This window comes from Leptopilina heterotoma, unplaced genomic scaffold (assembly GCF_015476425.1).
Source record: "Leptopilina heterotoma isolate Lh14 unplaced genomic scaffold, ASM1547642v1 Lhet_275, whole genome shotgun sequence".
Taxonomy (NCBI): Eukaryota; Metazoa; Arthropoda; class Insecta; order Hymenoptera; family Figitidae; genus Leptopilina; species Leptopilina heterotoma.
In genome coordinates this window covers 1,546,328-1,559,671 of record NW_025110983.1, presented here as the reverse complement: position 1 = coordinate 1,559,671, position 13,344 = coordinate 1,546,328, and the positions used below count along the sequence as shown (strand labels likewise).

The 13,344-nt window shown below is 24.1% G+C and overlaps 1 protein-coding gene across 17 annotated transcripts in view; it reads right to left on the bottom strand.

Annotated features, from left to right (window-relative positions):
* Positions 1 to 13,344, bottom strand: part of LOC122504024 (sodium channel protein para) — a 108,690-nt gene that overhangs the window by 45,513 nt on the left and 49,833 nt on the right. For 9 of the 17 annotated variants that reach the window (XM_043614864.1, XM_043614861.1, XM_043614855.1 and 6 more), the window contains 8 exons: positions 8,890 to 8,981; positions 7,737 to 7,949; positions 7,444 to 7,504; positions 7,059 to 7,368; positions 6,638 to 6,919; positions 1,746 to 2,186; positions 597 to 687; positions 230 to 298 (listed from right to left, as the gene is read on the bottom strand). In XM_043614864.1, the coding sequence (XP_043470799.1) occupies positions 230 to 298; positions 597 to 687; positions 1,746 to 2,186; positions 6,638 to 6,919; positions 7,059 to 7,368; positions 7,444 to 7,504; positions 7,737 to 7,949; positions 8,890 to 8,981 (1,559 nt within the window). Of the gene's footprint in view, positions 1 to 229; positions 299 to 596; positions 688 to 1,745; positions 2,187 to 2,932; positions 2,990 to 6,637; positions 6,920 to 7,058; positions 7,369 to 7,443; positions 7,505 to 7,736; positions 7,950 to 8,889; positions 8,982 to 13,344 lie in introns of all 17 variants that reach the window. The other 8 variants (XM_043614848.1, XM_043614847.1, XM_043614849.1 and 5 more) reach the window with 1 other exon arrangement.

The window sequence follows — 13,344 nt, the reverse complement described above, 5'->3', positions numbered from 1 at the left end:
ATAATATAGCACTTATGAGAAAAGTGATGAAAACGAAATGTAAATTGAACTTCTATAAGAAAACTATGTACAAATAGTACAAAAAATTTACATCAATATTTTTTAAGAAAAAAAACAAAAAAAATATTGCCCGTTGAAATGATTTACAAAATAAAAAAAAAAATTTTTTTTTTGAAACATTTGAAAAAATTAATTTTTCTATCTAATAAAAAAATTTGTGACACATTACCTGCTTGCTCCGATGACCGACTATGCCGACCAGCAGCTTGTTCGGTTATATCGTTTAGCGCCATTGCATCTAGAAAATTTTCAATTTAAAAAAATGTATTTAAAACAAAAATATAATATAATAATATAATAATAATAATAATAATATAATAATAATAAATAATAATAATAATATATAATAATATAATTAAATAATAATAATAATAATAATATAATATATATAATAATATATATTTTTTTTTTTTATTTACACTTTTTTTTTTTTTTTTTTTTTTTTTTTTGTACATAAGTACTAAAAATAATTTTTTTCAACCAAAACAATCTATTTTTTAAAATAAATTATGAATTCTTTGAATTCCGAAACTCACCTTTCATATCAACCACCGCTTGTTGATGTGAGGAATCGATAAAAGGATTGTCTTGTTTCAATTTAATAAGCGAATCTTCTGTTTCTCCATCCTGAAAGGAAAAATTTCAATTTTAAAAAATTTGCAATCCGTAACGTTAAACGTAATCCGTAAACCGTAATCCGTATTCCGTAATCCGTTACGCGTCAACCGTAGACTATAAACTAATGCGCGAAACTCGATTGCAAGATAAGGAGGAAAAACGCAATAGTATTCCGTATTACGTAAACGTAATAGTATTCCGTTTGACGTAAACCGTTAGCCGTAATAGTATTCCGTATAATGTAACACGTTAGTCATAACATTAGTCCGTATGACGTAGCAACAGGTATCTGTCAACGTAACACCTATCCGTACAACGTAAACCGTAATTATTATCCGTAAAACGTAATGCTTAATCCGTATAACGTAATATTTATCTATATAACGTAAAACGTAATACTTAATCCGTATAACGTAATACTTATCAGTCTAACGTGAAACGTGATACTTAATCCGTATAACGTAATACTTATCAGTCTAACGTGAAACGTAAAACTTATCCGTAAAACGTAATACTTAATCAGTTTAACGTAATACTTAATCCCTATAATGTAATACTTATCCGTCTAACGTGAAACTTATCCGTATAACGTAATACTTATCAGTCTAACGTGAAACATGATACTTTTCCGTATAACGTAATACTTAATCTATATAACGTAAAACGTAATACTTAATCCGTATAACGTGATACTTATCCGTATAATGTAATACCTATCCGTATAACGTAATACCTATCCGTATAACGTAATACTTATCCGTACGAAACGTAAGACTTCAATCATAAATGGTAAAATTTAAGCTGGACAACATTTACGGAAATGTTGAACGTAAAGAGTGGGACGTAATCCGTAACGTCTACTTTAGGCCCGTTCTACAATAAAGTTAACGTCACTAGCGCGTTTCGAAAGCGAAATTGTAGAATTGGCCTAAAATAATGGTCAATCGACAAACGTAACGCATAAAGTAGCTTATAAAGCATACCTTAAGACATAAACCATCAAAAAAGAGAAAATGTTCTGCAGACTAACAAATGAGAGAATTTTTTTTTTTTTTTTGAAACCTTACCGTACTGTGATAATGATGATGTTTATGAATTGCCTCTGCCGTATTTCCATTAATCGACGCCTGTCTCGCTGATCGACTTCTCAATTTACTCTCCTTTGTCATTGGTTTACCAATATTACCAATACCACCAAGAAGATCGCAATGCGACGTGTAGGACAATTTTGACGCGTGTGAAGTGTATGACGAGTGACGTGAACCCAAATTTGCGTAATACATTGGCACAACAATTGCGCCATTTTCCTCTGACATTGGCGTAACTGCATTGGAATCATCGGCATAGGGCAAATGCTCCTGTGCGTCTAAATACGTTGAAAGTACAAGGGGTTTACGATCACCACCCGATGGTCCAACGAAACGACGACCATTACGTATGGTGAATTGATGACTCCCACGACTACCGCGTCTAATATTGAATGGTGAACCCGGCAGACTTAGACTTGCCTGTAAATATGGAAAATTTTTTTTTTAGAGAGAATTCAATAAATTGGTTTAATTTAATTGTGAATTTCCTCCATTTGGGGGGGGGTAGTTTTGAGTAAATTTTCTTGCGCAATGGTGAAATACGGTTATCACGCATGCGCAGTAGTGTAATAAAGTTGAAACGCATGCGCAAAAGTATTTTTCCAGTATTACACATGCGCAGTAGTGTAATTCGTGCCTTACACATGCGCAGAAGTGTAATTCACATATTATTCATGCGCAGTAATGTAATTCGTGTCTTACACATGCGCAGAAGTGTAATTCAGGTCTTACACATGCGCAGTAGTGTAATTCGTATCTTACACATGCGCAGTAGTGTAATTCGTATCTTACACATGCGCAGTGGTGTAATTCGTGACTTACACATGCGCAAAAGTGTAATTCAGGTCTTACACATGCGCAGTAAAGTAATACAGTTCACACATATGCGCAGTAGTAAAGTACTGTAGTACATTACCAGCAAAAGTAAAATAGAGTTTAAAAAATACATTTTTTTCTCCTTTTGCAATTAAAAACAAAAGAATAATTTCAAACTTTGTAATTTAAACATAAACTTGGTTAAAAAAATTAAAAATCGAGTTAGAAAAAAATTTTCCTTCAATTTTCCTAAAATATAGAGTAACAGTACGTACAGTTTGAGAAGGAGAATAAGAGAGAAAAAGACAGAGAATGAATGAGAGAGAATGGATTAGAATCCAATGACGTACCTTCCTCTTATTTTCCTGGTAGGCATTAGTAAACTGGCCACTAGGGACGCGAGAGACCTTGAGAAAAAGAGAAGATGAAAGAAATATCTTCTACTACGAAACAAATTTCGTCAAAATTGGATTACAAATATTTTTTTCTTTTTTTCTTTTTTTTTGTTTGTAACACCAAAAGAGGCACTTTTTTGCGAAAGCACACATAATGAAGAAAGTGTTGCTTGCTTTTTTCTGTTTTCTACCTATTTGTAAAATACTTTTAAAATCAAAGAATTTTGATGATAAATTTTTCTTTTCAAATATAGCCAGTTTCCATTCGCATTAACAAGATACTGTTATTTTTTTTCAAAAATACTTTGCATGCAAAGAATTTAAGGATGATCTGACGTACTGTACTTTTATCAAAAAATTTCAACAAGCCATGATTTCTTCACTGAAAAAAGAGAAGATTTTGTTTGTTTGTTTTGGCAGTGAAGAAAAGGAAAATTTTTTTTCTTTCTTTTAAATGAAAATTGGAAAAAAAGAGAATTAAAATAAGAAATATGAGAGAGGGGAATATTGAAGAAAATAAGAGAAGAAATAAAGAAAAATTGAAAAAATAGAAGATAGCATAAAATGAATTGAAGAAAACAAAAGAAAAAACGAAAGAAATAGAAAGGGAAAAATAGAAGAAATAAAAAAAAAGAAATGGAAGAAATGAAAAAAATAGAAAAAATAAAGAAGAAGAAATGGAAGAAATATATGAAATAAAAAAGAAGAAATATAAGAAAACAGTGAAGTGAATTGAAGAAATTAAAAAAAAGAAATAAAACAAAATGAACACAAATAATATTTTCTTATTTCAATTTTTCTTTTTCAAACCAATTTTCTTCATTAAAATATTTTCAGTGAAGAAATGAAGATAATTATTACGAAACAAAATATATGGACATTCAAAATTCTGAGAGACAAATTTTATAATAATAATTATTTTTGATGAAGAATGGAAGATCAATGACAATAATTCCAAAAATCCAACTACTGCATCCACAATATAATCTGCAAATGACGACGATGACGAAAAAATTAAAATTTTCTTTCTCTTCTTTTTTTTAATACTTTAAAAAATGAAGAATGCCCTACGAGGAAAACTACAATAATTCTACATTTTCTAATGAGAAAATTATTACTTCATATCATGTAAATTATATTATTATAAAAGATAAATAATTAACTTATAAAATACTTTTTATACTCAAATTAAATCTACAATATTATTGCTAGTATTACGAAGAAATTATTGACTAAAAACATTTTTTTGTCAAATAATTTTTTGGGGAAAAAATTATTTTTAATTAATTGTTTTTTTTGGGAATTGAAAATTCTTTTCTGCCTTTCAATTAAATTGAAAAATGAAAACTCAAATAGTTTTGTTTTTAAAAGGAAAATTTTTTTATAATAAAATTTTCAGCATTTATGAAAATTTTTAAAAATAATTCCCATTTTTTAATAAATTGGAAATTTTTTATATCTAATTTAAATATAGAGTCTGAAAATAAGTGTAACCAAAAAATAGATACTTAATTTAAAACTAATTAATTAATTAATTAACTAATTAATTAATTAATTAATTAACTAATAATTAATTAATTTAATATTAATTAAACTAAAAAATTACAATTCAGTTAATTAGTTAAATTATTAATGATTATTATTATCAATTATTGAATAATTATTAATTAATTATTCATAATTTTGACCAGTTATTAAGTAATTATTAATTTTTATTAGTTATCAAATAATTATTAATTATTTATTTAATGATTAACTTTATTACTTGACAAAAAATTATTATTAATTAATTAAATAATTATTAATGATTAATAATTAACTGTTATTTATTAATTGTTATTTATTGATTGTTAAATATTAATAATTCTTAACTGATAATTATTAATAATTGTTAATTGCTATTTATTAAAAAATTATTAGTTATTAATTAATTATTAATTATTTTATTTTAATTATTTATTTTATTTTTATCTTTTATTAATTATAAATTAATTTTGTTTTATCAAAAAAAGTGAAATTTTTTTATTATTATTAAACATTTTTCTAGATTGTGATTTATGGAAATACCTATATTTCAACAGTATTTTTTTTAAAGCTGCAATGCAAAAGCTCATGCATTTTTTTCGTGCCACTTTCCTCTCTTGATTTTTTTTTTATAAAAAAAAAGAAACAAAAAATCATGTATACTACAAATTGAAAACAATTGGCAGCACAAGTACCTTTAAATTTTTTCATATTCAACATGCAAATTAAAATTTATTTAAAATAATAAATGTTTCTCTCAACGAAAAAATATGGAAATTATTTTTGTAAAAATATTACATTTTAATATTTATAATGACTTTTTTCCAATTAAGATTTTCTTTTTTTTTATTTTAATTAAAACGAAAATTTGATAATATTCATTTCTTTCGATTTTTAACAATAAAAAAATCTTGCAAAATTGTTTGTTATAAACAATTGATTATAAAATTAATTTGTTTATACAAAGAATTTTTTCATTAAACTAATTTGTTTACAAACAAATGTTAAGTAAAATAGTTCAATAAACAATTGTTAAGCAAAATAGTTTATAAACAAATGTTTCTAAAACGAATTTGTTTATAAATAATTTATAATTTGTTTATAAAAAGATGTTTCTAAAAAAATTTTGTTTATAAACAATATTGTTTATGAAAAGAATTTTCTTATTAAACTGCATGAAACAATTATGTTTATAAACAAAGACTGTTAATTAAAATAATTAAACATTTTAAATTGTTTATTAAAGTATTATGATTTTAAAAAATTGTTTCTATTTAAATTGTCTTAATAAACAAATGTTGTTAATCAAAATAATTTAAAGTACAATTTTTTTTTAATACATTAAAAAATTAAAAAAATTGTTTATAAACAAATTAGATTAATAAACATTTGTTAAGTAAATAAATAAATAAACAATTGTTAAGCAAAATAGTTTAATAAACAAATGTTATTGAGCAAAATAGTTTAATAAATGAATTGTTTATTAAATTCTTCTCCATATAAATATTTGTTTATTAAACTTTTATGCTTATAAAAAATTGTTTGTAAACGAATTAGTTAAATAAACAAATATTGTTAATCAAATTTATATCAAAATATCAAAATAGTTTAAAAAACAATTGTTTATTAAAATATTAAGCTTTAAAGAAAATGTTTATAAACAAATTAGTTAAATAAACAAATGTTGTTAATCAAAATAGTTCACAAAAAAAATTGTTTATTAAAATATTAAACTTTAAAAAATTGTTTATAGACAAATTAGCTAAATAAACAAATCTTTTTTAAATTATCCTTATAAACAATTGTTTATTAAAGTATTATGGTTATAAAAAATTGTTTAAAAAATGTTGGTTATCAAAATAGTTTAAAAAACAATTGTTCATTAAAATATTAAGCTTTAAAAAATTGTTTATAAACAAATTAGCTTAATAAACAAATCATTTTTAATTTATCATCCTTATAAACAATTGTTTATTAAAGTATTTTGGTTATAAAAAATTGTTTATATTTAAATTAGCTCAATAACAAAATTATTGAACATAAAATGTTTATTTATAATTTTTATAATTGTGAAATAAAAAATTTGTTTTTTTTTTGTTATAAAAACGATAAAAGGAAAAAAATTTGATTACTTACGGCACTGACTTTTCGCACTTTATTGGTGGTGGTGGTGGTTGTGTGATTATTTATAATTTTAACTCTATGTTCACTGATGGACTCAACGGATCTAATGCTCATTTGTTCCTTATTATTATCGTCGGTGCCCTTTTCTTGACCAACAAATAATTCATAACTATGGCAGGAAAAGTCTGAAGGCGACTTTACTATTCGTTCGGCGGCTGCAGCAGCTGCTGCTTCCCGCGCTGCAGCTTGAGCCGCCTGTTTGTGTTCTTTCGCTAAAGCCGCTTCTTCCGCTTCCTGAAAATTAGTTTTTTTAATTATTATTTTTATTATATTCAAATAAACTATTTTATTAATAAAAAAAAAAAAAAAAAAAAAAAAAAATTTATTTTGTATTTAAAAAAATAAGAATAGAAGAAAAAAAATAATAATTTACCCTAATCGCTTCCTCTTCAGCGGCTTCCTCCTCCTCGGCTTTCTTTTGTAATTCATCGTACGACATCGCGACAATGGCGAGGATCAAATTAACAAGATAAAATGATCCCAGGAAAATGATAACAATGAAAAATAACATATGCCATGGCCCCGCCGATCTCAGCACCAGCTGATAAAGATTCTCCCAATAATCCTGTGTCATAAGACGAAACGCAGAAAGAAGCGCCCAACCAAATGTATCGAAGCTTGTATAACCATAATTCGGATTATCCCCATAACCTTGTAAACACGTGTAACCAGGTGGACACATCCTGAACAATTTCAATAATCATTATTTATTCATTTTTCAATAAAAAAAAAAAAAAATTTCGAATTGGCTCTCTTACCCCGCGCCCGACGAATTTCCACACAAGGGCATGTTCCCGGCTTCATCCACGTACCAATTAGCTGTTAATTGAATTAAAAAATTTTTTATTAAAAAATTTATTTTCTTGTCAAATATTATCCATTTTTGTTTTCTTTTATAAAATAAATTTTTCTTAGAATAAAACTTTTTAGAATAAAAATTTTCAAAAAAAAAAAAAAAAAAAAATTTTAAATAAAATTTTTTTTTTTGAAATAAATATCTTTTTGTCATAAAAATATAAAAAGCAACGCATATAATATATTTTATACTCACAATCATTGTTAGTAAATCGTTCCCAATTTTCGTGCGTTAAATTACCCCACGAGTTGTCGTCCGGAAAATTTTTTATACATTTTTGCGTAAGCACCCCCATATAAATTTGAAGACCCATAAGTGCAAAGACGGAAAGGGAGAACATTGTTAGGATTATCACATCGCGTAGATTTTTAACGGACTCTATCACAGCGCCGACAATGGTTTTAAGACCTTTTAAAACAAAACAAAAAAGTCATTAATAATAATAATAATAATGAAAAATTATTATTTCTTTTGTTTTTTATTATTTTTACCTATGTATGCTTGACTGTAAGTTTGCCACGCAAGTTTTTGCAATTTGTGCAAACTTATCAAAAAAAAAAAAAAAAAAAAAAAAAAAAAAAAAAAAAAAAAAAAAAAATTGTCGCAAAAACTTAAAAAATTGTTTATAGGATTTTAAAGAATTTAATTTTAATTAAAAAAATTTTGCTTTATTTGCAAAATATGCCTGGCAAGCTTGCACCAAGTTTGTTGCAAGTTTATCACGCCATCTGTGAATTCATAATGAAAGGGGGAGAGTACATTTTCCTATTGATTATAGAAATGTTATTTTAAAAATTAAATTAAAAATAAATATTCATCTTAATTATAAATATTTTTAAATTTTGCTATTTTTTGTATTTTTTCGTGTTTTTATTTTTAGTTCTAAAGTATTTTCTTAATTTTTTTTGTTTCTAAAAGTGTGTTAGTGTTTAAAGCCTAAAAATGTAACTAACGGGTAGAATAATATATTATATAGGAATAAAAATAATCTATATAAATAAATTTATCTATCACACAATCGTTAATTTTTAATGTATACGATTTATAATTAATAATTATACATTTTTTTTCATTTTTCAATTTTTTAAAATTCTTTTTGTATTTTGAAAAAAAAATTTTTAATTTTTATTTATATATATACAATATTATAAAATAAATATATTATAAATCGTAACATATTCTAATGTAAAAACTTTATAAATAACTAAAAATATTTAATTTTCACTAAAGATATATTTAAAAAAAAAAAAAAAAAAAAAATTGTAGTTAAGACTATATATATTCACTAAAAAGCAAAAAAATTCGTAAAAAATAAAACAAACAAAAAAACTAATTTTCTAAAGCATACCTGGTACAATAGCGACAGTCTTCAAGGCTCGGAGGACTCGAAATGTCCTGAGAGCAGCAAGGTTGCCTAGATCTATTCCCATCGTCACATAACTGCAATAACCCGAACATCACACACACATTACAGTTGTAAAGAAAAACCAAACAACAAAAAATTTATTAAAAAAAAAAAAAAAAAAAAAAAAAAAAATTGAAACAATAATTACAAATGGAAAATTTAAAAGTTGAAAAAATAGTAATAATTTTATTAATTATAATTAAAACGATAACAAACAAATTTTAAGAAAATATAATAATAATAATTGTTAATAATAAAACTAATAATGAAAATAGTAATCATAATAATAAAACTAATAATGAAAATAGTAATAATAATAACAATAATAAGAATTATTATTATAATAAATAATAATAATAATATTAATAACAATAAAAAATTAAAAAATTTATTAAGTTAAAAAAAATGAAACAATAATTACAAATGAAAAATTAAAAGGTTAAAAAAATAGTGATAATTATAATGAATATGATTAAAACAATAATAAACAAATTGTAAAGAAATATAATAATTATTACTATTATTATAATAAATAATAATAATAATATTAATAACAATAAAAAATAAAAAATTCATTAAGTCAAAAAAAAAAAATTAAAACAATAATAATTACACATGAAAAATTAAAAAGTTCAAAAAATAGTGATAATTTTAATAATTATAATTAAAACTATAACATAAATTATTATTAAAAAAAAATAAAAAGCAATAATAATAGTAAAAATAAAAATAATTAAAAATTAATAACTTGGTTAATAACGAGAACAATAACAATAATTGTTACTGACTACTGCCTAAAATTTAACCTGGCTAACCCCATTATTTAAAAATCGATAAAAGGATTTCTGAACTAGTACTGCATGCAGAATCATAATAATAATAATAATAATGAAAATCATTTTAACAACAAATAAAACTGATAATAATCCAATGAAAGTTCAATTAATAAAATGGATCATTAACTTTAATCTGTATTTTTGACACTCTATCCTTTATTTTTTATCCACTTGCCGCTCATTATATCACAAAGCAGTGTGTGTATATGTACACAGTATATATAACCTGTTGCTCTTGCCAAACACAAGAACATCAAATTTATTTTTCATTCAATCAATTATTATTAATCACATATTATAATATGTTATTTTAATCTTCTATTAATTATTTATAATTTTCAATCTACCAAATTTTAATAATAAATACTTAAATTAAAAATTTTACGTCTAAGAGAAATTTAAACAACTTATTTGTGACCTTTTTTACTATTTTTTCTGTTTGCAACTGACAGGCAATTTTTTATGACCACAGAGGAAAATATTTTTAAATTATTTTATGACCATTTCCAACTGATGGTTAGAAAACAATAATTTTTTCCAACTGTTCGCAACTGGCAGGCAATTTTTTATGACCATAGAAAGAATATTTTAAAATAATTTTATGACCTTTCTGGCTCTTTTTCCTACTGTTTTCAACAGGTAAGCAATTTTTTATAAACAAAAGGAAAATAAAAAAAATTATTTTATGACTTTTTTTCCGACCAATGAGTTAAACAGTAAATTCGATATTTAGTTATCATTTACTGAATTATTTTTTATGTCAATAAAGTGGCAAAGGTTTTTAAAAAATAGGATAAGTGTCATGTAAATTTTACAAAAAATATATATATTATAACTCCCGATATGAGGAGAATATAAAAAGAATGAAATAATTAAACATTAATAATGATAAATTAATGGTAATTATAACAATGACGATGATGTTAATAATAAAGATAATTTTTGTAAAAAATTATAATCTAATTTGTCAAAAAAAAAAAAAAAAAAAAAAAAAAAAAATTGTAATAAAACATTTTCTATCAACATTTATTTAAATGTATATACTCTAATCTACAACAATATCAAGTATATATATGTAATTCAATAATTTTTATGAATATCAATATATATGTGTATAATAATAAATATATGTATACACATATGTATTGGCAACTAATCTAAAAGAAAAAATGAGAGACAATTATTATTATAAATGATAAATACATTTTTCGTATCATTAAAGACGAAATATATATAAATTTATTTTCTTGTATAGGAGGTCGCAGAAAGATTGATTCTTCTTTAATCGTTTCTACAGATTATTGTGACTTTAACTAAATTGACAACAATTGTCACCCAATTGTCAATTCCCAAAGGGGAAGGCGAAAGTCTTCCCCTTTTCTTCTATATAATATACAATATATATATGAATTTTTTTCTATTCTATTAAATTCTACATTTTATTGAACAAAAACAATTTTAATTAATACGTATGTATATATAGGTGCAATGATAGAAAATAATTATCTTTCTAATAAAGAATTTCGAAAGTACAATAATTCTTTTTTTTGGGAAAAATAAATATTCATTTTATTTAATTATTGACGACGATTTTGAATTTTTTTAAATTCTATTTAAATTCGGATGTATAACATAAATCATATATAGAAAAAATTAAAAAATAAATTTTTTTTATTTGAATTTGCAAAGTAATGTTTTAAATAAAGCAGGTAAGTTTACAAAAAAATATACTGTGACTTTCACTTTCACTTTCACTTTCACTTTCACGTTCACTATCTCTTGACTTTCAATTTAACTTTCACTTTCACATTCACTTTTACCTCACTTTCACCTCACTTTCACTTCACTATCTCTTGACTTTCAATTTAACTTTCACTTTACATTCACTTTACTTTCACTTTACATTCAATTTACTTTCACTTTACTTTCCCTATTAGTTCACTTTCATTTTAACATTCACTTTCACTTCCCCTTACATTCAATTCACTTCACCTTCATTTTACTTTCACTTCAATTTTATTTTTACCTTCACTTTACATTTACTTTACTTTCACTATAACTTTACTTTAATTTTGACTTTCACTTCACATTCACTTCACCTCTCTTTCTTCACTTCCACTTCACATTCATTTTACTTTTACTTCACCTCACTTTCACTATTACTTCACATTTATTTCCTTTTACTTTACTTTCACTTTCATTTTAACTTTCACTTTACATTCACTTCACTTTCATTTTACTTTCACTTCAATGTTATTTTTACTTTACCTCACTTTCACTTTAATTTCCTTTTATTTTACTATTACTTCACTTTCACTTCTATTTCCACTAAACTTTCACTATTACTTCACTTTCATTTCATTTTCATTTTACTTTCACTTCACCACACTTTCACCTTACTTTTATTTTTACATCACTTCATCTCACTTTCATTTTACTAAAGTGATGTGAAGTAAATTTAAAAATGAAAGTGAATTAATAGTCAAAGTGAGGTGAAGTAAAAGTAAAGTGAATTTGAAGTGAATGTGAAGAAAGGGAGGTGAAGTGAAAGTAAAGTAAAAGTGAATGTGAAGAGAAAGTCAAAATGAAAGTGAAATAATACTGAAAGTAAAGTGAAAGAAAAGTGAAAAAAATGAAAGTAAAGGAGAAGAAAAGTTAATTGAAGTGAAAGTAAATTGAAAGTAAGGTGAAGTGAAAGTGAATTTTGAAATGAAAGTGAACTAATAGAAGTAAAGTAAAAGTAAGGTGAAAGTAAATTATAAGTAAAGTGAACTAATAGAAGTAAAGTAAAAGTAAGGTGAAAGTGAAGTGAATGTAAAGTGAAAGTTAAAATGAAAGTGAAAGTCAGGTGAAGTAAAAGTAAGTGAAAGTGAAGTAATAAGGAAAGTAAAGTGAATGTAAAGTGAAAGTAAAGTGAAAAAATGAAAGTAAAGTAGAAGAAAAGTGAATTGAAGTAAAAGTAAATTGAAAGTAAGGTGAAGTGAAAGTGAGTGTTAAAATGAAAGTGAACTAATAGGGAAAGTAAAGTGACAGTAAGGTGAAAGTAAATTGTAAGTAAAGTGAAAGTAAAGTGAAAGTAAAGTGAAAGTAAAGTGAAAGTAAAATGAAAGTGATGTAAATGTAAAGTGAAAGTTATAATGAAAGTGAAGTGGAAATAGAAGTGAAGTGAAAGTGAAGTATCAGTAAAAGGAAAGTGAAAGTGAGATATAGTAAAAATAAAATTGAAGTGAAAGTAAAATGAAAGTGAAGTGAATGTAAGAAGAAAAATAAAATGAAAGTGAAGTTATAATGAAAGTAAGGTGAAAGTAAAGTGAAAAAAAAAAGTAAAGTAGAAGAAAAGTGACTTGAAATGAAAGTAAATTGAAAGTAAGGTGAAGTGAAAGTGAGTGTTAAAATGAAAGTGAACTAATAGGGAAAGTAAAGTGACAGTAAGGTGAAAGTAAATTGTAGGTAAAGTGAAAGTAAAATGAAAGTGATGTAAATGTAAAGTGAAAGTTATAATGAAAGTGAAGTGGAAATAGAAGTGAATTGAAAGTGAAGTATCAGTAAAAGAAAAGTGAAA